The 25,941-nt window shown below is 45.0% G+C and overlaps 2 protein-coding genes across 3 annotated transcripts in view; both read right to left on the reverse strand.

The window, feature by feature from the left end:
• The window catches only part of PSMD1 (proteasome 26S subunit, non-ATPase 1), a 162,367-nt gene extending 149,339 nt beyond the window's left edge, over nt 1-13,028 (reverse strand). The window contains exons 1-6 of the mRNA XM_058188640.1: nt 12,870-13,028; nt 8,465-8,508; nt 7,666-7,739; nt 6,755-6,924; nt 4,400-4,605; nt 1,784-1,927 (exon numbers count right to left, since the gene is read on the reverse strand). Of these exons, the coding sequence (XP_058044623.1) occupies nt 1,784-1,927; nt 4,400-4,605; nt 6,755-6,924; nt 7,666-7,739; nt 8,465-8,508; nt 12,870-12,885 (654 nt within the window). The 5' untranslated portion in view covers nt 12,886-13,028. The remainder of the gene's footprint in view (nt 1-1,783; nt 1,928-4,399; nt 4,606-6,754; nt 6,925-7,665; nt 7,740-8,464; nt 8,509-12,869) is intronic.
• Nucleotides 13,029-17,510: 4,482 nt separating this feature from the next.
• Nucleotides 17,511-24,051, reverse strand: C6H2orf72 (chromosome 6 C2orf72 homolog). Of its 2 annotated transcripts, XM_058188082.1 has the most exons (3): nt 23,450-24,051; nt 20,313-20,414; nt 17,511-18,659 (listed from the first exon to the last, which is right to left on the reverse strand). In XM_058188082.1, the coding sequence occupies exons 1-3, from the start codon at nt 24,024-24,026 to the stop codon at nt 18,568-18,570; spliced, it is 771 nt and encodes a 256-aa protein (XP_058044065.1). In that variant the 5' UTR covers nt 24,027-24,051; the 3' UTR covers nt 17,511-18,567. The 2 variants fall into 2 exon arrangements, with proteins under 2 accessions (XP_058044065.1, XP_058044066.1); XM_058188083.1 differs by lacking the exons at nt 17,511-18,659; nt 20,313-20,414 and adding an exon at nt 21,244-22,321.
• Nucleotides 24,052-25,941: the final 1,890 nt, after the last annotated feature.

Genomic DNA, 25,941 nt, shown 5'->3' on the forward strand with positions numbered 1-25,941 from the left:
TTTTGTATGGTATTTTAAATTTAGGCTATTTTGAATAAGTTTTTTAAAATGTGTTTTATTGTAATATATTGTATTATTTTATTTGCCTGTTCACCGCCCTGAGTCCTTCGGGAGAAGGGCGGTATACAAATTAAATTATTATTATTATTATTATTATTATTATTATTATTATTATTATTATTATTATTATTTATTATTATTATAGTCACACAGTTGTTAAGTGAATCTGGCTTCCCCCATGGACTTGGCTTGTCAGAAGGTCCCAAAAGGGGATTGCGTGACCCCAGGACTCTGCAATCGTCATAAATACGAAACGGTCGCCGAGTGTCTGAATTTTGATCACGTGACCATGGGGATGCTGCAATGGTCATAAAGTGTGAGAAAGGGACATGTCACCTTTTTCAGTGCTGCTGTAACTTTGAACGGTCATTAAATGAAGCGTAAGTCAAAGAGAGAGCGAGGGAGGGAGATACAATGATAAATAAATAGATCGATAGATGATATCAGATGTCTGTCTGTCTGTGTTTTTTTTTTTTTTTAATTTACATTTATATCCCGCCCTTCTCCGAAGACTCAGGGCGGCTTACAGTGTATAAGGCAATAGTCTCACTCTATTTGTATATTTACAAAGTCAACTTATTGCCCCCCCAACAATCTGGGTCCTCATTTTACCTACCTTATAAAGGATGGAAGGCTGAGTCAACCTTGGACCTGGTGGGACTAGAACCTGCAGTAATTGCAGGCAGCTGTGTTTTAATAACAGGCTTCTTACAGCCTGAGCCACACCGCGGCCCAGTCTGACAGTCTGTGTCTGTCTACAACCATCTATTATCTCTATCTCTCTCTACCACCTATAGCTATCAATCTGTCTATCATTTTGGGCATTGGCAGGAATTAAAAGAGACAAGAACCCACCTGCATTCATCTATGCCTGAATTAAGGGAACTTCTAATGAAGGCTGTGCCCAGTTCTAAAACACAGCCCTCAGTCTAACTTTTTAGAAGGTGAGAATATTGCGAATATAAACCTATATCCCAAATAGGTTTTTGTTATATGATTACAGGTAGTCACCCTGCCAACAAAAGTGCGTATAGTCAAGGCTATGGTTTTCCCAGCTGACAGTTAGAACAATTAATCAGTGGAACAACTTGCCTGCAGAAGTTGTGAATGCTCCAACACTGGAAATTTTTAAGAAAATGTTGGATAACCATTTGTCTGAAATGGTGTAGGGTTTCTTGCCTGGGCAGGGGGTTGGACTAGAAGGCCTCCAAGGTCCCTTTCAACTCTTTTGTTGTTATTATTATTTTATTTACACAAAATGATAGTATACACAGCAAACGAGATAATTATGCTGGATTTCGTATCACAAATCACTAGTCGAACACTTCCCAAGCATTTAGGACTGCCTGATGTATCGGCGAATTATGCGAGCAGATCCCAGTAAGGTGGCCTTCTGCAGCTGACCAATGGTGATCTTGTCAGTGCCAACTGCTTTTAAGTGCTTGCCTAGGTCTTTACGCACAGCTCCCAGTGTGCTGAGTACCACTGGAACCACCTGCACTGGTTTATGCCAGAGTCTCTGCAATTCGATTCTCAAATCTTGATATCTGGTGACTTTTTCAAGTTGTTTCTCATCAATTCTGCTGTCACCAGGTATAGCAATGTCGACTATCCACACTTTTTTCTTTTCCACAATCGTGATATCCGGGGTGTTGTTGTTATTGTTGTTGTTGTTATTATTATTACCATCCACCCCTCCCACCTTTGCACAAACACAGCCCACCTGGCACACGTTGATGAAATCGGGCTTCTCCAGATTCATGTAGATTTTCACCAAAACTCTCAACACTTGATTGCGGAACTGTTTATTTTGCATCAAAGACATGCAAAGCTTTAAGCTGTAGGCCAGCATTCCTGGAACATCGTTCTGTCAAAACACACACACACAAAAAGTCACATTATTTTTCCCCTCCAGTGTTTAATGTATTTAAAGCAACAGTCTACCAATCTCTTTTCTTAGAACTGTTATCTTTCTTCCTGGAGAAACATGAGGAAAGGTGAAGTAAGTCAAGACCAATCAAGAAAGTCACTCCAACATAGCTTCAAGTAATAATTCCTATAGCAAAATTACCACGGTAGCAATTAGATTAACCGTGGCAACTTTAGGACCTGTGGACTTCAACTCCTAGAATTCCCCAGCCTGCCATGTTGGCTGGGGAATTATGGGAGTTGAAGTCCATAAGACCTGTGGACTTCTGGGAGCTGAAGTCCGTAAGTCTTAAAGCTGCCGTAAAGCTTAAAACTACCGTATTTTTCGGCGTATAAGACACACCTGAGTATAAGACACACCTTAGTTTTTAGGGAGGAAAATAAGAAAAAAGCTGATTGGCAGGTGAATACCCTCAATCAGCTGTTCCCAGAGGTGAATTTTAGCAACAGGTTCCTTGCTTTTTTGGGGGTTTTTTTCTGCCTCTGAAACTTCTGAAACTCTGTTTCAGAAAAAACTTTTTTTTATCCCTCTGAAAGCCTCCGAAACAGCTTCAGAAAAAAAGCCTCTGAATCTCTGTTTGGAGGCTTCTTTTCCGAAATTCTGTTTGGAGGCTTCTTTTCTGAAGCTCTGTTTGGAGGCTTTTTTTCTGAAGCTCTGTTTGGGGGCTTTTTTTCTGAAGCTCTGTTTGGGGGCTTCTTTTCTGAAGCTCTGTTTGGGGGCTTCTTAGCTCTGTTTGGGGGCTTCTTTTCTGAAGCTCTGTTTGGGGGCTTCTTTTCTGAAGCTCTGTTTGGGGGCTTCTTTTCTGATGCTCTGTTTGGGGGCTTCTTTTCTGAAGCTCTGTTTGGAGGCTTTTTTTCTGAAGCTCTGTTTGGGGGCTTCTTTTCTGAAGCTTCGTTTCTGATGTTTTTTTCAGCCTCTGAAAACTCCGTTTGAGAAGTTGGGCAGGGCTATGTAAGACGCACCCAGAGTTTCACCCTCTTTTGGGGGGGGAAAGGTGCATCTTATACTCCCAAAAATACGATAGGTGCTTAGCACATTCTACAGGCAGGATGGAGAATATTTTGAGGTGTGGGGAAATGAAGCTTTCCAAAGTGAAACTCTGAAGGGCTGGAAAACATTGGTCTGTACTCTCCCAAAGGTGCTTTTTCAAGAGGCAACAGGACTTTCTTTGTTTTTCCTTGAAGACGTTTCACTTCTCATCCCATCCAAGAAGCTTCTTCAGCTCTGACTGGATGGTGCGGAAGGGAAGGATTTATGACTCCTGGCAGACAGCTGGTCATTTGCATCCTTTTTAGAGAGTCATTGAGGCCACTTGGAGGTTTGAAAGAGGGGATCAACGAGGCCATCTATGTCCAAATTGAGCAGCCCTCTCTCAACAGTGGGGGAGGGATACGGCATCATCTATCTCCAGTCTACAACACGTTCCTGTTGTGGCTCCCGCCCCTGAACCTGGCCCCATGCCCGAAAGTCCCTTGGAGCCAGGTCTGCTGCCAGAAAGTGACTTGGATAGTGAGGGGAAAGGGCCATCAGGACTTACTTCAGAAACACCGGCCTCCCTGGCTCAGCTCCAGGAGCCAGAGGCAGGCCAGGTGGAAGAGATAACGAGGCCTCCATCCCCTGACTCTTCCCCCGCCACGCCTCCAGACCCAGCTGATGGCAATCAGGCCTGGCTGGACCCTAGGTTTCGTAGGCAGGAGAGGAGGGAACAACAGAAGCAAGGGTGGGGCAGGCCTAGGAAGTGCTGAGTCATGGAGCCACACCCCACAGGATATAAAAGGCAGCAAGAGCTGGTGTGTCTCTTTGTATCAGGCAAATCCACTGATTGACTAGAGCTGAAGGTTGTGACTCACCAGCGTCTTGGCAGCTAACGAGGGCTCTTGGCAGACGCTGGCTCTTTTGCTGCCAGAGCTGATAAGAGCCGGCTAATTAAGCCATCGTTCGGATGGAGGCGAGGGGGACGGAACAGTTCCTTTCAGCAGTTCCCAGAAGCCTCCACAACCATTTGCACTACTAAGGTGACCCTGAGGATACAAATCAACCTCCAAGTGGCCTCAAGGACCCTCTAAAAAGGATGCAAATGACCAGCTGTCTTCAAGGAGGATAAAATCAAACCTTCCCCACCATCCAGTCAGAGCGGGAAGAAGCTTCTCGGATGAGAAGTGAAACGTCTTCAAAGAAAAACCAGTTGCCTCTTGCAAAAAAAGCACCTTTGGGACAACCACAACCTGGATGATGGAGAATCTCTATTGGAGTATTTATATTGTGGTTTATTTTTTTTTCTCTTCTGTCTGCTGTGAGATGGGGGGGCCATATCATTCACGTAAACCAACAAAGCACGCAATGCGTTCAAAAGCGATACACAGATCCTACGCAGCCACCTCTTCCCAACCATCCCGCGCGTTCACCTACCGATTCCAAAATGGTTTTCTCAAAGATGTCCAGCCTGCGGGTCTCCAAGGCAATGCCGATGGCCTGCTTGTACTTGTGATCGTCTAAGCAGCGCTGAAACATCTTGTTCACAATGCCTTCCAAGCGGGGGTCCACGGCTTTCTGGGCCCCTTCCGCCAAGTCCGCATTTTCCACACACTGCTTGGTGTAGTGGTCGATGCATTTCGCTGAGAAAAGCAATAGATCCTGTAAGCTTTTCTAAATTATTGATAGATCTTATTATAAATTACAAGCACGCCCGTTGATCTAGAGCAGGGGTCTCCAACCTTGTCAACTGAAAGTTGCCAAGGTTGGAGATCCCTGATCTAGAGGCAAATCTGAAAAGTTTTGTTCTAAAAAAAACCCCAAAAACCTCGTACAGGTAGTCCTCCACTTATGACTGGTCGCTTAGCAACCATTTGAAGTTATGACAGACCTTACCTGGGGGATACATGTCCTGGATTTGAAGTTACAATGATCGGGGACCTCTGCAGTCATGTGATCACACTACAGGTACTTGGCCCCCAGAACACATTTATATGAGCTGCAGTGGCACGGTAGTTAGAGTGCAGTACTACAAGCTACTTCTGCTGACTGACTGCAATTTGGCAGTTCGAATCTCACCAGGCTCAAGGTTGACTCAGCCTTCCGCCCTTCTGAGGTCAATAAAATGAGGACCCAGATTGTGGGGGCAAGAGGCTGACTCTGTAAACCGCTTAGAGAGAGCTGGAAAGCACTGTGGAGCGGTATATACTGTAAGTCTAAGTACTATTGCTATATCCTGTGGTCATTGGCATTGCAGAAAATCCGAATTTATTTCCAGTTTTCGGAAAAACTACCCCATAGCAAACCCTGGGTTCCCTTAACAACCATCCCAAAAGAGGTCATAAAATCGGGTTGGCCATGTGCCCGAACTGCTTTGCAACCATCATGGCTTTTTACCATAATCATAACTCAAAGATTACCTATATTTCCAATGCAATGATTAATCACTATATAGGACTGAAAAAATATTTTATTGGGGTCTAAAAATAAGGGGAAACTATAACCGCAAGTAAAGAATTATGGACAAGGCCCATTAATCCATTACTCCATTAATTTTCAAACGCTCCATTCATCCATCAATTTTCAAACGCTTCTAGTTGCATCATACAATCCAAACAGCATTTGCTGCAAATTATTCATATCCTCAACTACTAATACAAGCAAGAAAATACATATGCCTCTAATATTGGGCCCAGAACTCATATTTCTGCCTATCTCAATTTTCGTGCTTTAAAAACAACACCCAAATCAATTACCGTATTCTTTGGACTATAAGACACACCGGTGTATAAGACGCACCAAGATTTCGAAGAGGTAAGGAAAAAAACGTTTTTGTCCTCCCTAGTCCCGAGGAGCAGTTTGCAGGCCACCCAAACCCTGTGTGTTCCCCATTTTTCACCCGGTTTTAGCAAATAACGGGGTGCACAGAGGGTTTGGGAGGCCTGCAGAGTGCTCCTGGGGCCTGGGGGAGGGCAAAAATGCCATTTTTTGCAAAAAAAAAAAATGGGCACATAATATTTCCACCCTCTTATACTCCGAAAAATACGGCATGTAGCATAAAAAGGGATGCTCAATACTCAAGGTAAGGGTGGCCTCTTATTGCCCAGAGCTGGTTTTTCATATTGAAATATTCTTTGGGATATTTAAAGACATAGTGGGCATCTGGATTTTAAGGCATTAAACTACATTAAACCCCTCTAACGTAAAATAACACTTGAAACATCTGTTTTTCAGAAAAGAAACTGGGTTGGAGACTTAACCTGCAAATTTGGTCAAGCTAATAGTGAAACTCTCCTATTTTCCCAAAATTGGAACTGGACAGCTACAGATAAGTCCTAGATTTACAAAAGTTTGCCTAGCGACTGTTCAACCTTACAACTGTTTTTCACACTTCCAGTTGTTGCAGCATCCCCGTGGATCAAAATTCAGAGGCTTGGCAACTGGCATGTAATCATGACAGTTGCAGTGTCCGCAGACTCAGGTGATCCCTTTTTGGGACCTTCTGACAAGCCAAATCAATGGGGAAGCCAGATTCGCTTAACAACCGTGCTACTAAGTTAAAAACTGCAGTGATTCACTTAGCAACTATGGGAAGAAAAGTCGTAAAATGGGGCAAAGCTCAGTTAACAACTGCTTAGTTTAGCAAGAGAAATGTAGGGGTCAATTTTTGCTCATAAGTGGAAGATTACTAGGTGTTTATTATTTATTTATTATTAGGTATTTTGTGAAATTTTTGCAAAGACCGTAGAATTTGCATAGCTGGACAAAGCTTTTTCCAGTGCACAAACTTACCGATAATTGTCTCTACATATTCGGAATTGTCATTGACATTGAAAAGATTGCCAGCTCCCAGGGCGTAATTCAGGGACTCTTCAAAAGCCCCCAAGTGATAGAACACTTTGGAAGCCACCAAGGCGGCAAATTCCCGACTACGAAACCCAACATCTTCATATAGAATTTCACTGCAGGGGGGAAGGAAGAAAAGGTTGGATTGCTACAGCCCTAGGGTGAACGTTAAGCATTTCCTTTAGCATTGAATTCAGCGGCTCAGGAAAGTGACAGACACATTTTAGCTCATTCTTGTTGTGGCTCGACAGCAGCCAGCAGAGCTGGCAGCAGATTCGGACAGTGAGGAGGTTGGGGAGGAACGTGGGCCAGTCCTGGAGTCTGGGGAAGACTCGGATGAAGGCTCTGCGTCGGAGGCAGAGAGGGGGCCAAGGGCATCTGGTAATTCTTTGCTGCCTCCGGAGTCTGATATCAGCCAGGCAAAAGAACAGCGTGAGCCTGTTCCTAGTGGACGCATGCGCAGAGCTGCCCGGAGACAGGAATAATTAAGGAAACGGGGTCAACTTGGGAGTAAGGCTTGGAGATGATTTGCCCCTGCCATAAGACATAAAAGAGAAGCAAACTGGGACGTGAGCTTTTGCAGGAGGCAATTAGTTCATCTGGCCAATTCAAGATTTGAAAATTCTGTTTGTGACAAGTTTGGCCTTGCCCTGCCGTCTGGAAATTAGCTCTTTGGCAGCGATCCACGTGAGATAAGTGGGTGTTGATAACCTTCCTCTGAAAGACTGTAAATGTAAGTAATTTACAGCCGTAGGAATTAAAGAGGTTTGCCGGGACTAAGTTTGTGCTGTTTTAATTTCTAAGGAAGCCTAGGTCAGAACAATGTTTTCAAGTGAATTTGAGGTCTTTTCTCTTACATTTTATCCACCGATTCAGAGATCTCAGCCCAGAAATCGTTGACAATCGCGTTCAGTTTGTGGAGAGCAAATTCCTGTGAAAAGAACGAAAACCACTGCATTTAGACTTGAATTTAGACTTCAACCAACACAGATGTCTAGCAAGTAGCTGGGAGGGCGAAAGAGGAAGACCAGCTCTGGCATTTCATTACAGGCAGCCTTGTCCCTGCCAACGAGGATGAAAAAAATAATCACTCTCAAATTTCTTAGTAATATAGGTAATTCTCAACTTACAACAGTTTGCTTAGTGAATGTTCGAAGTTGCAACAGCACTGGAAAAACTGAGTTATGACTGTTTTTCATACTTACAACCATTGCAGCAGCCCCCCGGTCATGTGATCCAAATGCAGGCGCTCTGCAACTCGTTCGTATTTATGACGGTCGCAGTGTCCGCAGAGTCAGGTGATCCCTTTTTGGGACCTTCTGACAAGCCAAATCAATGGGGAAGCCAGATTCACTTAATGACCGGGTTACTAGTTTAACGACTGCGGTGATTCACTTAGCAACTGTGGGAAGAACAGGCGTAAAATGGGGCAAAAATCCCGTAACAAATTTCTCACTTAGCAACAAAAATTTTGGGGGGGCTCCATTGTGGTCGCAAGTCGAGGACTACCTGTGCAGTCTTGAGGACAGCAATCTCAAGTTCATGAACCAGTAAAAATATAACACCCGAAATAATGTTCAGTTTTAAAAATATTGTATGTATTCAGGTCCTGATGTGCTTTTATTCTGAAGTCAGACAGAAAGTCTACAAGCCCACCTTAAGTTCTGGCTCTTCCTCATCCAGAAGGGAAATTATTCCAGCTGCCAAAAAAAAAAAAAAAGTTATATTAAGCACCACATACAATTTATACTTTAGAATAAAACAGGGTTATTTTCAGAATTGCTACAGTAAGAGGAATAAATGTGATTTGCCAATGCATTTACAACCTGAGATATATGTCTGGTTTGGTTCTGCAACCCAACAAGAAAGACACAGACTTCAGAGGATAATTAAAACTGCAGAAAAAATAATTGCTATCAACCTGCCTTCCATTGAGGACCTGTATACTGCACGAATCAAGAAGAGGGCCGTGAAAATATTTACAGATCCCTCACATCCAGGACATAAACTGTTTCAACTCCTACCCTCAAAACGACGCTATAGAGCACTGCACACCAGAACAACTAGACACAAGAACAGTTTTTCCCGAAGGCCATCACTCTGCTAAACAGATAATTCCCTCAACACTGTCAAACTATTTACTAAATCTACACTACTATTAATCTTCTCATCGTTTTCATCACCAATCTCTTTCCACTTATGACTGTAACTTTTTGCTGCAATCATTAAGGGTTAAATTGCAACCTATGACCATCATTTGTGTTGTAAATGTTGTACCTTTGATGAAGGTATTTTTTTTCTTTTTCTTTTATGTACACTGAGAGCATATGCACCAAGACAAATTCCATATGTGTCCAATCACACTTGGCCAATAAAAAATTCTATTCTATTCTATTCTATTCAAACTTCACTTTGGTATTTACAATTAGTGAAACCTTTTAATAGCACTGGGAGATTGTGAGTTCTAGTCCTGTCCTAGGGTGGGTAGTTTCGGGGAATCTACTTCTAAAAACGTATCACCAAGAAAAAAAAGTCAAGGTTGACTCAGAACGTAATAACAACATTCTAACACAAACTAAGCTAAAAGGAACAAGACCTAGACAACAAAAAAAGCATGCTTACTTGAAAGCAAATTCTAGCAAGTTGTTGAGTCTCAAATAACAGGTAAATCAATGGCTCCAAAACAGAACATATCAGAAGAGTTTTAATTTCAAGTTCTATTGGAACTTGAGTTGGAACAGGGAGTTAGAAGGGACCTTGGAGGTCTTCTAGTCCAATCCCCTGCTTAGGCAGGAAACCCTACACCACTTCAGACAACCTCTTCTTAAAAACTTCCAGTGTTGGAGCATTCACAACTTCTGCAGGCAAGTTGTTCCACTGATCAATTGTTCTAACTGTCAGGAAATTTCTCCTTAGTTCTAGGTTGCTTCTCTGCTTGCTTAGTTTCCATCCATATAGTTTTCATATATTCCACACACACACATATATATGCTCCCTTCCACATTGGGGCAGATCAGCTGCTTCGACAGAAAAACACTTAATCTTTCCCCTGGCTCAGCTGATAAAGGGAAGAGAACTTGTGGCTTGGAGGTTAATACAACTAATATGCAGGCAACCCAAGTTCAAATCCAAGTAAAGGTATGGCTAGCTGATGAAAGCAAAAAAGTTTGAAATAGATCTATATTAATCTCTTTCTTTATCAGCAAATATATATATATATATATATATATATATATATATATATATATATATATATATATATATATATATATATATATATATATATATATATATAAAATATATCGCAGAATATTTCCCCAAAAATATGACCTACCCTGAAAGTAAGTACTAGTAGCTTGATTTTTACATGTGTACCCAATATAAGGTCTACCCTCCAAAATAAGCCCTAATTAAGACCCCACTCACTTCAGGGTACATAGGTAAAAATTAAGCTAGGGTGGGGATTGGGGTGCATGTGGGGCTGCCCTATTACTTACCTTCGGACAGTTGCAGCCAGGCCTTCTACACACCCCGACACCTGCCTTGCCGGACCACTTCTGCAGCAGGCAAAGCTTTCCTGAAACAGAGCTTTGGATCGATCCGGAGCTCTGTTATCGGCTGCAGAAGCCTTCAGGGAAGACTTGCCGGCTGCAGAAGAAATTCCTGAAGGCCTCTGACAGCAAAAAGGAGGCTGGGGGCGAGGTACACAAGTAAGGTGAGTCAGTGCAAGACATCCTCCTCCTCAAAAATAAGACCTGGGGCCTTTTTTTGGTGGCAAAATTATGTAAGACAGAGTCTTATTTTCGGGGAAACACAGACTTTGCCAGGTTTTATCACTGTACCCCCTTTAGACCTCTTAAGTCTTTGATTTTCATCTTATGCAAACTAAAGATTACAGAAATTGGAATCCAATATATCCAAATGGCAGAAGACCGAGAAAGGCTGGTCTGGATATTCTGGACTCCAATGCTCTGAAAACTAGAGAAGAGACCAGGCTGGGTAAACAGAGAAAACAATACATCCTAGCAATACCTGCTATAATTAATATTCTACCAAATCAAGAGTTGCATTCACGCAATATAGTTCGCTACGGCTCTGTTTACTGCATTAACCTCAGCAGCAGTTAGTAAAACAGGATGAAAACTCCTTAATACATGGATGGACTTAGCCATAGTTTCAGCTGGGAAACTTGAGTATCTTAGACCAAGTTAAATCCAAAAAATGTTAATTCCTAGAAGTCTGGCATTCAAACAAATCAGCCATTAACAGGCCTCTAGAGATAAGCATCATCTACACACCATTCAAAACAGATGATCAGAAACATAAAAAGGAAACAAAAAGACCAATATACCTCCTTACCAGCAATTAACCACCAGATAAGCAGGGATTAACGCCAGAATTAATACCAGACCAACAATCAAGCAGCAAACAATACTCCAATCAAGGAACACCCAACTCACACAGATAATCCAATAGCCTAATCAAGGAATTACGGAGAACACTCCCATCAACACTGACAGGGTAAGCCATGTCTATAAAAACAGAGCACAAACCCCTCTCCTTCTAACACTGATGGTGTTACCTAGTTGGGTCATGTAACGTCTGCAAGAAAACAAGCAGCCTCAGAGAGCACAAAGGACCCCACAGTCCTTTTCTTCCTCCCCCTCCTCCTCTCCACAAACCCCTCTCCTTTCTAGCACTGATGATATTACTTAGTTGGGTCATGAAACATCTGCATGAAAACAACCAAAGTCAGAGAGCACCAAGAGCCCCATAGTCCTCCTCCTCCTCCTCTCCATTCTATTGCCTTCTTCTCCTCTTCCTCCGCCTCCTTCTCCTTCCTCTCCATTCTATTGCCTTCTTTCTTCTTTTCCTCTTCCTCCACCTCCTTTCTCTTCATTCTGTTGCCTTCTTTCTTCTCCTCCTCCTTTCTCTCCATTCTATCTCCTTCTTTCTTCTTCTCCTCTTCCTCCTCCTCCCTCTCCATTCTATTGCCTTCTTTCTTCTTCTCCTTTTCCTCTTCCTCCACCTCCTTCTCTCTTTTCTCCGTTCTCTTTTCTTCTTTCTTCTTCTCCTCTTCCTTCTCCTCCTCCCTCTCCATTCTATTGCCTTCTTCTTCTCCTTTCCTCTTCCTCCACCTCCTTCTCTCTTTTCTCCGTTCTCTTTTCTTCTTTCTTCTTCTCCTCTTCCTTCTCCTCCTCCCTCTCCATTCTATTGCCTTCTTTCTTCTTCTCCTTTTCCTCTTCCTCCACCTCCTTCTCCTTTTTCTCCATTCTATATCCTTCTTTCTTCTTCTCCTCCTCCTCCTCCCTCTCCATTCTATTGCCTTCTTTCTTCTTCACCTTTTCATCTTCCTCCACCTCCTCTTCCTCCACCTCCTCCTCCTCTCTCTCCATTCTATTTCCTTCTTTCTTCTCCTCTTCCTCCACCTCCTTTCTCTTCATTCTGTTGCCTTCTTTCTTCTCCTCCTCCTCTCTCTCCATTCTATCTCCTTTCTTCTTCTCCTCTTCCTCCACCTTTCTCTCCATTCTATTTCCTTCTTTTCCTCTTCCTCCACCTCCTTTCTCTTCATTCTGTTGCCTTCTTTCTTCTCCTTCTCCTTCCTCTCCATTCTATTTCCTTCTTCTCCTCTTCCCCCTCCTCCTCCTCCTCCTTCCTCTCCATTCTATTGCCTTCCTCCTTCTCCTCTTCCTCTACCTCCTCTCCGTAAAACCATCTCCCTCCTAGCACTATGCCTGACTAGGCGGCTCAGCAGCTGAGTTTGTCGATCAGAAAGGTCGGCAACTCGAATCCCACGTCCAGGTCTCCTGCCTGAGCGGGGGGGTTGGACTAGATGACCTCCAAGGTCCCTTCCAACTCTACGGTTACTGGAAGTTGAGTCGAAAGTCCACCAGTCTTCAAGTGGCCAAGGTTGGAGACCGCTGCTCTGGGGAGCCATCGCGGGAGCGACGGAGGGGGAGAGGCCGGGGGTGCAACGAAGGCAGCGGCCCCAGGAAAGCCCTGCCTGACTCAGCGGAAACGATCCCGGCCTTCCCTCCGACCCGACCGCGGCCTCTCTTACCGGCTGAAGTGATCATGGTGCCGTCGCTCGTCGAACCAGGCCGGCTCGGCGCTCCCGGGACGGAGAAAGAGAGAAACGAGCGCGGAGCTTCCCTCGAGCAGCGCCGCTTCCAAACTCCGTGACCAAGCGCATTCACCGCTTCCGGAGCTACGCCGGAAGTGACGCTCGGCAACCCGCGACGGCGACCGGTCCTTTCTCTCAGGGCGCGGTTTCTTAGCAACAGGCGGCCCTGAGTGGGGGGGGGAAAAAACGGTTAGGGATTAGGGTGTCCACCGCGAACGCCTGCTTAGAAATCTTTTTTTTATTATTATTTTTTGTCACAACAGTATACACAAACAATTGTTTGAAGGCTGGACAGATGGGAAGGAAGCGAAGCAGGCTGATAAAAAAAAAAAAACGTCGGTCAAGCCAGGGGTCTCCAACCTTGGAAACTTTAAGACTTGTGGACTTCAACTCCCAGAATCCCTCAGCCAGCAAAGCTGGCTGAGGAATTCTGGGAGTTGAAGTCCACAAGTCTTAAAGTTACTAAAGTTGGAGAGCCCTGGGTCAAACTATACCTGTTGGACGCCTGCCTGCCTGCCTGCCTTGAGGCTGATAATGGCACAGGAGACTCTCCCAAAATTGTCTTGGAAGGCAAATGTCTGCTTTGTTAACAGAGGCAACTGAAGTCATATATACATGGCACATTTCCAGTATTTTTTTTTGCAAACTGGGTTACTGGGTTAATGAATTCATTTTGCTTTAGGACTTCGGAGGAGACAGAATAAACCAGAGTTTTCCAACTTTGGAGGGTTGTTGTTGTTTTTTTTTTAAAAAGGAGCCTGTTGACTTCAGCTCCCAGAATTCCCCAGCCAACATGGGTGGATTTGAATTCCCAGAATTCCCTTTGTGGAGCAAAAGTCAAAGTGTTGTTCACCATAATAAATCATGACGCTGCAGCCACTGTGATGCATGATCTAACGCGTGGCGTGTGAAAGAACGGTTGCAGGAGCTGGGTTTGGCCAGTCTAGAGAAAAGAAGGGTTAGGGGGTGACATGATAGCAATATTGCAGTATTGGGGGGGGGGGCGGGCTGCCACAAAGAGGAGGGGGGGGTCAACCTATTCTACAAAGCACCAGAAGGCAAGAAAAGAAGAAACGGATGCAAACTAATCAAGGAGAGAAGCAACCTAGAATTAAGGAGAAACTTCCTGACAGTGAGAATAATTAACCAGTGGAACTGCTTGCCACCAGAAGTTGTGGGTGCTCCAACACTGGAGGTTTTCAAGAAGAGATTGGACAAGCACTTGTCTGGAATGGCATAGTTTCCTGCTTGAGCAAGGAGTTGGACTGGAAGACCTCAAGGCAGTGGTGAAATCCAAATTTTTTTCTACCAGTTCTGTGGGCGTGACTTGATGGGCGTGGTGTTGCTTGGTGAGCGTGGCAGGGGAAGGATACCGCAAAATCTCCATTCCCTCCCCACTCCAGGGGAAGCATACTGCAAAATCCCCATTCCCTCCCCTCTCCTAGGGGAAGGACATTGCAAAATCTCCATTCCCTCCCCACTCCTGGGGGAAGGACATTGCAAAATCTCCATTCCCACCCCACTCCTGGGGGAAGGATACTCCAAAATCTCCATTCCCTCCCCACTCAGGGCCAGCCAGAGGTGGTATTTGCCGGTTCTCCGAACTACTCAAAATTTCCGCTACCGGTTCTCCCAGAACCTGCTGGATTTCACCCCTGCTCCAAGCTCTAATCCCTTCCAGCTCTAGTCTGAATTCGAATCTCGGTTGCACATAAGTCTGTTTCTCCAACTGGTGAAAAGGTCCAGTTTTGCAATCTGTTTTCCAGGGTTTGTTTGTTTTCCTAGAAGAAAGTCACTGGAGGCTGATTAGTATTTTGCAATCTCTTTATCTTGTAATCTGTTTATTTACAGAGATACAGGTTTAATTCATCGTCTATGTACAGTGCATCGTCAAATTAGGCAACCTGGTGACGGTTTGCGAGTCAAATACTGCAAAGAGGAAATCAAGTCCCTTAAAATTCTCCCGTTGCTCCCTCTGAAACACTCCCAGGAGCACAGAAAAATCCCTTTTGTTTACAGTTGTCATTTAACCCAGGCTCCATTTCCTGCCAGATAAGGGAGCTTGCTAACAAAATCCCAGAAGCCTGCCAGACTCAGTCTCCAAGGTACAAAGTTTCTCAACGAAGTCACAATTTGCAGCAATTCAGAGTAAGCGTGCAGCTAGCCCTTAACTTATAATTGGAATTCAGCCCAAAATTTCCATTGCTAAACAAGAAGAGTTGTAAGCGAATTTTGCCCCCTTTCGTAAACATTTCTTCCCGCAGTTGTTAAGTGAACCACTGCACTTATTCATTTAGTAACAGGGCTATTAAGTGAATCTGGCTTTGCCATTGATTTTGCTTGTCAGTAGTTCACAAAATGAATCCAGGATGTTGCAACCGTCATAAATACAAACTAAGTTGTCTGGATTTTGATCACGTGATCATGGGGATCTTGCAATGGTCGTCAGTGTGGAAGCCTGATTTTAAGTCACGTTTTACAATGTCGTTGTAACTTCGAACGTCACTAAATGAGTGGTTGTAAGTCGAGAACTACCTGTATTTTGCCTTTTTGTCAGATTACTCAAAGACAACAGATCCTATTCCTAGACAAGGATGAGGAAGGCAAAATGGCTACAAAGCCAGCCAAAGGCCTCCAACCAATTTTAACAGCCAGAAAGGTTTATAGAGGCTTGTCGGATAACTGAGTCATTAGCCGTGCCGTTCCATCTTACAAGCAAGGACAAATTGCTTAATTGAAAACCAACACAAACAGCTATAATCTCCAGAATTTACCGATCTTATGACTATAACTTCGTTGCTTATCACTATTATTGTGTGTACATTGAGAGCTTACACACCGGAAACAAATTCCTTGTATATCTAATCACATTTGGCCAATAAAGAATTCTATATTTCTATATATAATTCACACCTTTTCTTTCTTTCTATATATAATTCACACCTTGTCAGAGGATTAGCTCTAAACAGTCATTGCACGAAGCAAGGCACCTGTGCCATGAAAGGCGGCTTATTCCACAGATATTCAAAAGGCACAGCATCAAAATGCGTTAAAAAAAGTTTCAACTAAAGGCACAAAATCCTCTGAAGAGAAAGGGGGAAAGTGGATATTCCGTTTACAAATCAAGACAAGCCAAATTCAAACATCCCACCTTAACGCTTGCGATGAGATATGAAGCCTGTGGATCCGTTAGCTTATCTTTTGATTTGTACGTTTCAAAAGCTCTACAACGTCCCCCACAGTTTATTTATAAACTAATTTAAACTTGGTAGGTGAATCTAATCAAACCTTTGCAAAAGCTATTGGGAACCAGCTTCAGTTTAAAAAAATCCCATTGCCGAAGGATATATCCGCTATAATTTGCCTGAAAACCGATTTAAATTGGTAAAAGAATTATGGGATAACTTCTGTTTGTCCTCATCTTCCTGTAATTCCTGTAACTGGATTTGCACAACCTCAAAAATCGAAACCACCTTTTTGGCTTGCTTCTTAGGCAAGCCCATCTGTGCAAACTGGATTGAGTAAACAATGGTTAACTTCATCGTTAGTAAATAAGTTATAAGCATTTTAAAACTTCGCCCTCGTATCTTCAAGAAGCAATACGTGGGATACTTGAAACCATTAAAATTATGAAATGAACTAAATTCTCAATTGTTTTTCCAGGCTATGTGACTCTACGTATAAACATTTGTTCCCCAAACTGGGGTCTCTCAAATAAACTAGGTTACAATCTTACTATCCTGAGTCAGGCTGAGTACAAGACAAGTCAGAGACCTGTATACTTGCCTGCTTGCTTTCTCTCTCTCTTTTTCTTTCTTTGTTCCTTCCTTTCTCTCCTTTTTCCTTCCCTCCTTCCTTTTCTTTCTTTCCTCCCTCCCTCCTTCCTTTTTTCTTTTTTTTTCCTGTTTCTTTTTCTTCCTTCCTTCCCTCCCTTTCTCTTTCTCACTTTTTCTTTCTCTCTCTATATATGTCTGTCTGTCTGTCTATCTGTCTGTCTGTCTCTCTCTCTCTCTCTCTCTCTCTCTCTCTCTCTCTCTCTCTCTCTCTCTCTCTCTCTCTCTATATATATATATATATATATATATATACGACCACGAACACGAAGCCAAACAGCAGCAGTGCAGCTCACCAGCTCAAATCCCCCTGCAGCACAGATTAGACTGAGCACAACCAAGCCCCCACCAACACAGGACACACCCCCAGCCAATCAGAGCACAAAAAAAAAAAAAAAAACCCAGCCAATCAGAGCACAGCCAAGCTCCCACCCAATCAGTTCAAACCCCCACTAGCAGTTAAAAGGAAGAAATAGCTGCGATCACACATTGCTCCCAGAAGCACGAAGCTGAAGCCTGAAGATGACGAATGAGACTTAAACGCGCCAAGACACTTCCAATTTTACACGGAGAAAACCCGAACAACCAAAGACCTATATATATATATATATATATATATATATATATATATATATATATATATATATATATAGCTTTTAAATAAACCTGCTTTGAACCCATGAGCAAAGAGTCACAAACAATACAGACAAACGAAAAACACCCCACCCCACCCCACAACTTTCTGCCCCAGGCTATACTATAAGATATGGGAGGTTAGGCCCTTACAATCTCATCAAGATTTTTTTAAAAAGAAAGAATCATAAAATTAAAGATTCAGGCTACAAAATACAGCATTTGGGAAAGCGTTCTGTAGGAGAGTGACAAGTGAATAAACATTTATTTTGTCAAAAAAATACGTTTGTAAAAATGCATAACCATAACATTTGCCTTCATTCGCAAAATGCATAACCGTTTATTTTGATGAAAAAAATATATATTGCAAGTTTTAACTATGCCTATAATACAGTGTTGCTCAACCTAAACTTAACCCTGGCCATTTTGAAATGTGTAGACTTCCATTCCCAGAATTCCCCAGCCAGCAAGGCTGGCTGGGGAATTCTAGGAATGGAAGCCCACACATTTGAAAATGACCAGGGTTGAGAAACACTGCTATTCTAAGTTTCCAAAACATAGCAAGGCACAGAGTAGCCACAAGACCGAATAACTGCACATGTGTGTCTTCATTAACAATGTAGTAGGATTATTATTTTTTTGCCACCAGAAATCATATTCAGGAACAGAATAAAGTGGATTTTTTTTTCTCAAAACACGAGCAATTGTTTCTTTTCCTTCCGAGCTTCGAGATTTCTAACCCTGCAGATAAGGATTCCAGAACGAAGGAGACAAGTTCAATAAGACAAATCAGATCCATGGCAAGAATGATGATTGTGTTGCCGTTTCTGTTCTAACAGTCACAAACTTTTGGAAAACAATGCTTCTTTAAATTGTGAGCCCCAAGAGGTCCAGTGGCTTTTATGAACACACATCTTGACGTGCTTAAGAATAAAAAAAATATATGCTTTTTGGGTTCCCCATGAAACAAGGATGCTGAAAGGAGACAAACCAACATCTCTTCTGCACAAATTGCTCTGAAACAAACTATCATTAAAAAACAAACAAACTTCTAGCTGCTTCCTTCAGGGAGCTTGTAAGGCGGTCCAAGGCTTGGAATTTTTTTACTCCCGGAAAGCTAGGATGAGAAGGACATGGAATTCATCAGAGAGACAACAAACCACGGTTTATTAGGTGTCCAATGCCTCTGAGGCCTCTTCACACTTCCCGTTGGGTGCAATGTTGGTCAAAGCCATGGCTCCTTCTAAGTCTTGTACAGCATCTACATTGGAAAAAAACAACAAGGTAGGATAGGGGTCTCCAACCATGGCAACTTTAAGACTTGTGGACTTCAACTCCCAGAGTTCTGCAAAGCTGGCTGAGGAATTCTGGGAGTTGAAGTCCACAAGTCTTAAAGTTGCCAAGGTTGGAGACCCCTGAGGTAGGGTTAAGGCATTAAAAAGGGATGCTTGGTTTTACGTACAATTCATTATCTAGAACGGTGTTTCTCCATCTAGGCCATTTTAAGGTGGGTGGACTTCAACTCCCAGAATTCCCCAGCCAGCATGGGAATTCTGGGAATTGAAGTCCACACAAAATTACTAAGGATGAAAAATATCGACCTAAAAGGCCTCCTGAATTCATCGGGAAAAACTTATCAGATTAGAACCCATATAAATTTGATTAATAAGTAAAAACAAGCATGAGATTTCTGCTGATAAAGTACACTTTTTAACTAAGCTTCAAACCAACATGGTCTATTTACCAGTTAGCAGCGCATTAAACCATGGCTTAACCCGTGTTTGAGCAAACCCTAGCGGCCCATATCCCGCTGAATTAAATAGCTGAGATCACAACTTACCTTGAACCAGAATCAAAGTTTAGGTTTTGTGTTTTATTATTTTTTGTATGTTTATTAATCTATTTTTTTATTTATTTACCCTATTTTTTTGTGTGTAAAAACATCTTGAGTGTGTATTTATGTTGTACGCCACACATCTGAGTTGGGCAGCTTTATAAATCTTAAAATAAATAAATAAACCAAATAATCCAATTATAGTTGTGTGAACTCACTTTCTTCAGTTTTTGTCCCCTTCATTTCAGTTAATTTGCTTGAACAGTTTATGGTGCAGTGCACAGATAGACCTCAATTTACGACCACAATTGAGCCCAAAATTTCTGTTTTTAAGCGAGACATTTGTTAAGTGAGTTTTGCTCCATTTTACGACTTTTCTTCCCACATGTGTTGCTCGTGTGATCTGCTGTCGCTGGGGCAGGGGGTTGTGGGGTAATTATATTATATGTATTGCATTGCATTGCATTGCATTGCATTATTATATTTTATTAATTATTAATTATTATTATTATTAATAATAATAATAATAATATTTGAATTGTATTATATTATTATATATTAATTTATTTTATTCTTTTTATTAGTTTTATTGTTTTAAATGTATTCTGTAAGCTGCCTTCAGTCGCCATGGGCGAATAGGCGGCACTATAAATTCAATAAATAAATAAATAAGTGAATCATGGCAATTGTTAAGTTAGTAAGACGGTTGTTAAGTGAATCCGGCTTCCCCGTTGATTTTGCTTGTCAGGCAGTCGCAAAAGGGGATCACGTGACACACACACCCCCAAGACATTGCAACCGTCATAAATATGAGTCAGGGGCCAAGCTTCTGAATTTGGATCCCGTGACCAAGGGGATGCCGCAAGGGCCGTTAAGTGTGAAAAGCGATCACGAGTCACCGTTTTTCGTGCCACTGTATCTTCGAACAGTCACTAAGCAAACTGTTGTAAGTCAAGGACTATCTGTACTGGGATTCCAGAAAACGGGTTGATTCTGCATCCGGGTTAAGTCTGTGATGGGAACGCAGGCGAAACACGGGAGATGCTTTTGCGGCACTCACAAATTCCTAGGCCTCCTTACCTTCATTTAATTTTGCATCTGTGTGAATATTCTCACTCCTCCTGCCCCACAGAATACACGACAAGAAGGCAGGAAGTTTCTGCTTTGGGGGTTCTGCCCCATCTGTAAAATGAAAAAGATCAAATTAGTCCCAACAAAGGAGAATATTTGTAGCTCAGGGTTGAAACGGGGAGGGGGGGCGGGATCCCTTGGTGCTCTCTGTTTTTTTTTATTTATTTATTTGCATTTATATCCCGCCCTTCTCCGAAGACTCAGGGCGGCTTACACTATGTCAACAATAGTCTTCATCCTATTTGTATATTTATATACAAAGTCAGCTTATTGCCCCCCACAATCTGGGTCCTCATTTTACCTACCTTATAAAGGATGGAAGGCTGACTCAACCTTGGGCCTGGTGGGACTCGAGCCTACAGTAATTGCAAGCAGCTGTGTTTTAATAACAGGCTGTCTTACAGCCTGAGCCACACCGTGGCCCTGTTGTTGTTTCCTTAGTTGTTTTCTTGCAGACATTTCATGACCCAACTAGGTAACATCATCAGTGCTAGAAAGGAGTGGGGTTTGCATAAAAAGGAAGAAGGAGGGAAAGGAAGGAAGAAGAGGAGGAGGGGGAGGAAGAAGAGGAGGAGGAGGAAGAAGGAAGAAGAGGGGAGGAGGAGAAAAAAGAGAAGAGGAGAGGAAGAGGAAGAAAAGGAAGAAGGAAGAAGAGGAGGAGGAGGAAGAGAAAGAGGAGGAGGAGAGGAGGAAGAAGAGGAGGAGCAGGAGGAAAAGGAAGAAGGAAGAACAGGAGAAGGAGGAAGAAGAGGAGGAGGGAAGGAAGAAGAGGAGGAGAAGAGGAGGAGGAAAAGGAAGAAGGAAGAAGAGGAGAAAGAGGAGGAGGGGGAGGAGGAGGAAGAAGAGGAGGGGGGAGGAGGAGGAGGAGGAAAAGGAAGAAGAGGAGGAGGAGAGAAGGAGGAGGAAAAGGAAGAAGAGGAGGAGGGGGAGGAAGAAGAGGGGGCGGAGAAGAGGAGGAGAGGAAAAGGAGGAGAATGGGGTCCTTGATGGTTGAGCTTGATGGTTTTTTGCATGCCTGCTGGGGAATTCTGGGAATCGAAGTCCACAAATCTGAAAGTCACTAAGTTTGGAGATCCCTACCCCAGAAGAGGTGTGGACTTCAACCCCCAGAATTCCTCAGCCAGCCAGGGTCCAAAGTCACCCAGCTAGCTAATGCTTAATCCATGGCTTATTTAACCCTGGTTATCAAACATCACACAAACACACAGACAACAAGCCGAGCCCATTTCGACCTGTCACATCCACCTAACCTATGAATGACTCCACAACGACCCACATTTTCAAGGCTCTCCACCCTGTGGGAAGCCCCTCCCACTCCTAGAAGAATGAAATATTTTGGGAAAATATTAAAGAGGCAGCATATCATATTTCCCCAAAGGGGAAATGGAGAAACATGTTCTTAGAGGCAGAAAGCAGCCCCCAAAGTGTTTCTTAATAGCCCACAGCAGATGCCAGCACTTAAGGAGATGAAAGAGCTTACTGAAAGAGGAAGCCAAGTATCTAGATGGCTCTATTCATAAGCAAAGCAAATACTGCTGGCAGAAGCCCATTCGAGACAGGATATTTCGGAAACCCGTCACAGCAAAGTCTGACAGCTAACAAAAGCCGAGTAATAGGATTATAACAAGCAGCCCCTCACCCAAAATCCAGCACAGGACAAAAAAAAAACCATCAGCCACAATGGGAATTGCCCAACACCCTCTTTAGAAACACAAAGCCCATATTGCACACATCCCAAGCTTCAAAAACACAGAACCTTAGAAGAATGCTTTCCTCTCACTCAGCTAGTTGTTCAGCTGACCCAGAACCGCATACTGCCTTTGTGTGTGTGGTTCTGCTTCATCATTAAACCTTCTTTCCAATCGGCCTCCATGTTGTTTCCAGTGTCTTTCTCCCAGCTTGGAACTGAAACGGATGCATTTTCCTTCCAACAATCCCTAATGAAAACTCTCCCTTTCCTTGCAAGTAACATTAAAAAAGAAGTTTAAACCTGCATTCTGAATGTTAATCCAGTCACTTCCAGAGTGCAGAGAAGAGCAACCAAGATGATGAGGGGACTGGAGGCTAAAAAATACGATGAACAGCTGCAGGAACTGGGCCTGGCTAGTCTAGTGAAGAGAAGGAACAAGGGAGACAGGATAGCAGTCTTCCAATATTTGAGGGGCTGCCAGAGAGAGAGGAGGGGATCAAGCAATTTTCAAAAGCAAAAGGAAGGAAGGAAGGAAGGAAGGAAGGAAGACCAGGGGAGACAGGATGATAGCATCTTCCAATATTTGAGGGGCTGCCACAGAGAGGAGGAAGGGGGTCAAGCTATTTTCCAAGGCATCTGAAGGCCAGACAAGGAATAACGGATGGAAACTGACCAAGGAGAGATTCAACCTAGAAATGAGAAGGAACTTTCTGACAGTGAGAACAATCAACGCATGGAACAGAAGTTGCCTTCAGAAGTTGTGGGAGCTTCATCACTGGAAGCTTTCAAGAAGAGACTGGACTGCCATCGGTCAGAAAATGGTGTGGGGTCTCCTGCTTGGGTGGGGAGGGGTGGGGTTGGACTAGACCAGGGGTTTTCAACCTTGGCCTTCAGCTTCAGCTCCCAGAATTCCACAGCCAGCAAAGCAAAGCAAAGCTGGCTGGAGAATTCTGGAAGTTGAAGTCCGCCAGGCTTAAAGCGGCCAAGGTTGGAGACCCTTGGACTAGACGACCTCCAAGGTCCCTTCCAATTCTGTTAATCTGTATCTGTATCGGTTAAAGCAAGCCAGGTCAGGAAACAGGCTCCCATTGAAGATTGGACTCCCATTTAAAGACAGCCACCTATCTGAAATGGCACAGGGTCTCCTGCTTGGGCGGGGGGGGGTTGGACTAGATGACCTCCAAGGTCCCTCCCTTCTCACTTCAGAACGCACCTACCTTTCTGGGGGTCAAGGCATTTCGCCCCCCCCATCCCCACTCCCCAAAGATGGTCTCGTCCCCCCACCCACCCACCACCCGCTGCTCCTTTCTCCCCTTGCGACCTTGGCGGAGGTCATTTGCAAGAGGGCGCCCGCGGGCGCCTCCTCCTCTTCCTCCTCCTCCCGGCCCGTCCGCACCTGCTCGGAGCTTCAGGGCGGCTCGCAGCGCTCGGCAAGCGGCTTCCCGGGCCGGCCGGCCATCCCCGGGCCAGTAAGCGACGGCTTGCAAGGTATCCGGCAGCCCCGGGTCGGGCCGGCGCCGTTGGCGGAAAACGCTCCGGAGGAGCCCTTCCAGCTGCAGCCGCGCCGCCTCCGCCGCCTCCTCGGCCGGCCGCTGCAGGAGCAGCACCACGCCGACCACGGCGGGCGGCGGAGCGGAGGGCAGCTGGGCGCGCAGGTCGCGGAGGATCTCGCGCAGGCGGCGCTTCTCCCGCGGCTGCTCCAGCGAGGCGGCCCGGAATAGAGCGAAGAGCAGCGCGCAGCCCCGCCACGGAGCCCGCCCGGCGCCCCGAAGCCCAGCCCGCCGCAGCCGCCGCCGCCGCTGCCCCGCTGCAACGGCCGCCGCTTCCTCCTCCTCCTCTTCCTCCGGCGGCGGCTCGGCGAAGAGATCCCGGGCGAAGGTCTCCAGCTCGGCCGGCCGCGCCTCGCCGGCCAGTCTCAGCGGCTCCCGTCCGCCCGCCCGCTCCAGCAGCGCCCGCAGGTCCCCCGGCTCCATTTGGACCCGATGCCCTTTTCGCCCTCCCGCGCCCGGCGCTTTTCTACCCCGCAGCGCCAAAGCGCCGCCTCCCTCCCGGGTGGGTGGGTGGGAGCTTGGAGGTCATCTAGTCCAACCCACCCTCCTCCTCCTCCTCCTCCTCCCCCGAAGCGGGAGACCCTGCACCGTTTCTGGCACCCTTTCACTCCAGTCTCCTCCTTGAAAGCTTCCAGGGATGAAGCTTCCCCCAACTTCCGAAGGCAACTTCGGCTCCATTGAATAGAGAATAACAGAGTTGGAAGGGACCTTGGAGGTCATCTAGTCCAACCCCGCCCAAGCAGGGGACCCTATATACCGTTTCTGACAGTTTCACTCCAGTCTCCTCCTTGAAAGCTTCCAGGGATGAAGCTCCCCCAACTTCCGAAGGCAACTTCGGCTCCACTGAATAGCGAAGACTAATAGCGTTGGATGGAGCTTGGAGGTCATCTAGTCCAACCCCCATCCTCCTCCTCCTCTCCCCAAGCGGGGGACCCTGCACCGTTTCTGACCAATGGCAGTCCGGTCTCTTCTTGAAAGCTTCCAAGGATGAAGCTCCCACAACTTCCGAAGGCAACTTCTGTTCCATTGAATAGAGAATAACAGAGTTGAAAGGGACCTTGGAGGTCATCTAGTCCAACCCCGCCCAAGCAGGGGACCCTATATACCGTTTCTGACACAGTTTCACTCCAGTCTCTTCTTGAAAGCTTCCAAGGATGAAGCTTCAGGGCGTCAACTTCCGAAGGTAGCTTCGGTTCTATTGAATAGAAAATAACAGAGTCGGAAGGGACCTTGGAGGTCACCTAGTCCAACCCCTCCCCCTTCCCCTCCCCCTCCCTGCTCAAGCAGGAGACCCCAGCCCTGTCTTAGCGCCCCAACTTCCGAAGGCAACTTCTGTTCTATTGAATATAGGATAATAATAGCGTTTGGAGGGAGCTTGGAGGTCATCTAGTCCAACCCCCTGCCCAAGCATGGGACCCTACACCGTTTCTCACAGAGGGCAGTCCGGTCTCTTCTTGAAAGCTTCCAGCGATGAAAGTCCCACAACTTCTGTTCCATGGGTTGATTGTTCCCACTTATTTCTCCTCATTTCCAGGTTGAATCTCTCCTTGTTCAATTTCCATCCATTATTCCTTGTCTGGCCTTCAGATGCCTTGGAGAATAGCTGGACCCCCTTCCTCCTCTCTGGGGCAGCCCCTCAAATATTGGAAGATGGCTATCCTGTCTCCCCTGGTCCTTCTCTTCCCTAGACTAGCCAGGCCCAGTTCCTGCAACCGTTCATCTTATGTTTTAGCCTCCAGTTCCCTCATCAACCAGGTTGCTCTTCTCTGCACTTTTTCTAGAGCTATCATCGCTGCTGCAGCCAGAAGGGAGCCTTGTGGAGGCGGGAGGGGAACCCATCATCCTGAGCGTGCAGGGGCAACAGGTTGGAGAAAGTTGTGCCTGCAGTTACTTGCTTGCTTGCTTGCAAAAGAGGGACGCACTTCGAAGGCTGAGCGAATGAACACTTCCACAGAGACACACACAAAAGGACACACTCACTCACTGACCGCTGGCTGTGGAAGCATTGTGGCATTCCCATCGTAGGTATGCCTGGGATTTCCTGGTGGTCTCCCATCCAGGTACTACGCATGCTGAGCTTCTGTGTGTCGGGAAGCTCAGCCGAACCCTGCTGTGCAGCCCTGCAGAGGGTTGGACTAGAAGACCTCCGAGGGCCCTTCCAACTCTTATTATTCTATGTTCCGTGTTCATTGGATGTAAGTCCACTCCCAGGATACCTTATGCACACTGCTCTGGAAACAACATGGGGAGTTTCTGTCTTGTCTGTCCCTGGGATCTCCTGGTGGTCCCTTTTCCGAGCGCTAAACAGGCTGAGCAGGAAACTCAGGCAACCCTGCCG

The sequence above is a fragment of the Ahaetulla prasina genome, chromosome 6 (assembly GCF_028640845.1).
Source record: "Ahaetulla prasina isolate Xishuangbanna chromosome 6, ASM2864084v1, whole genome shotgun sequence".
NCBI classification, from domain to species: domain Eukaryota; kingdom Metazoa; phylum Chordata; class Lepidosauria; order Squamata; family Colubridae; genus Ahaetulla; species Ahaetulla prasina.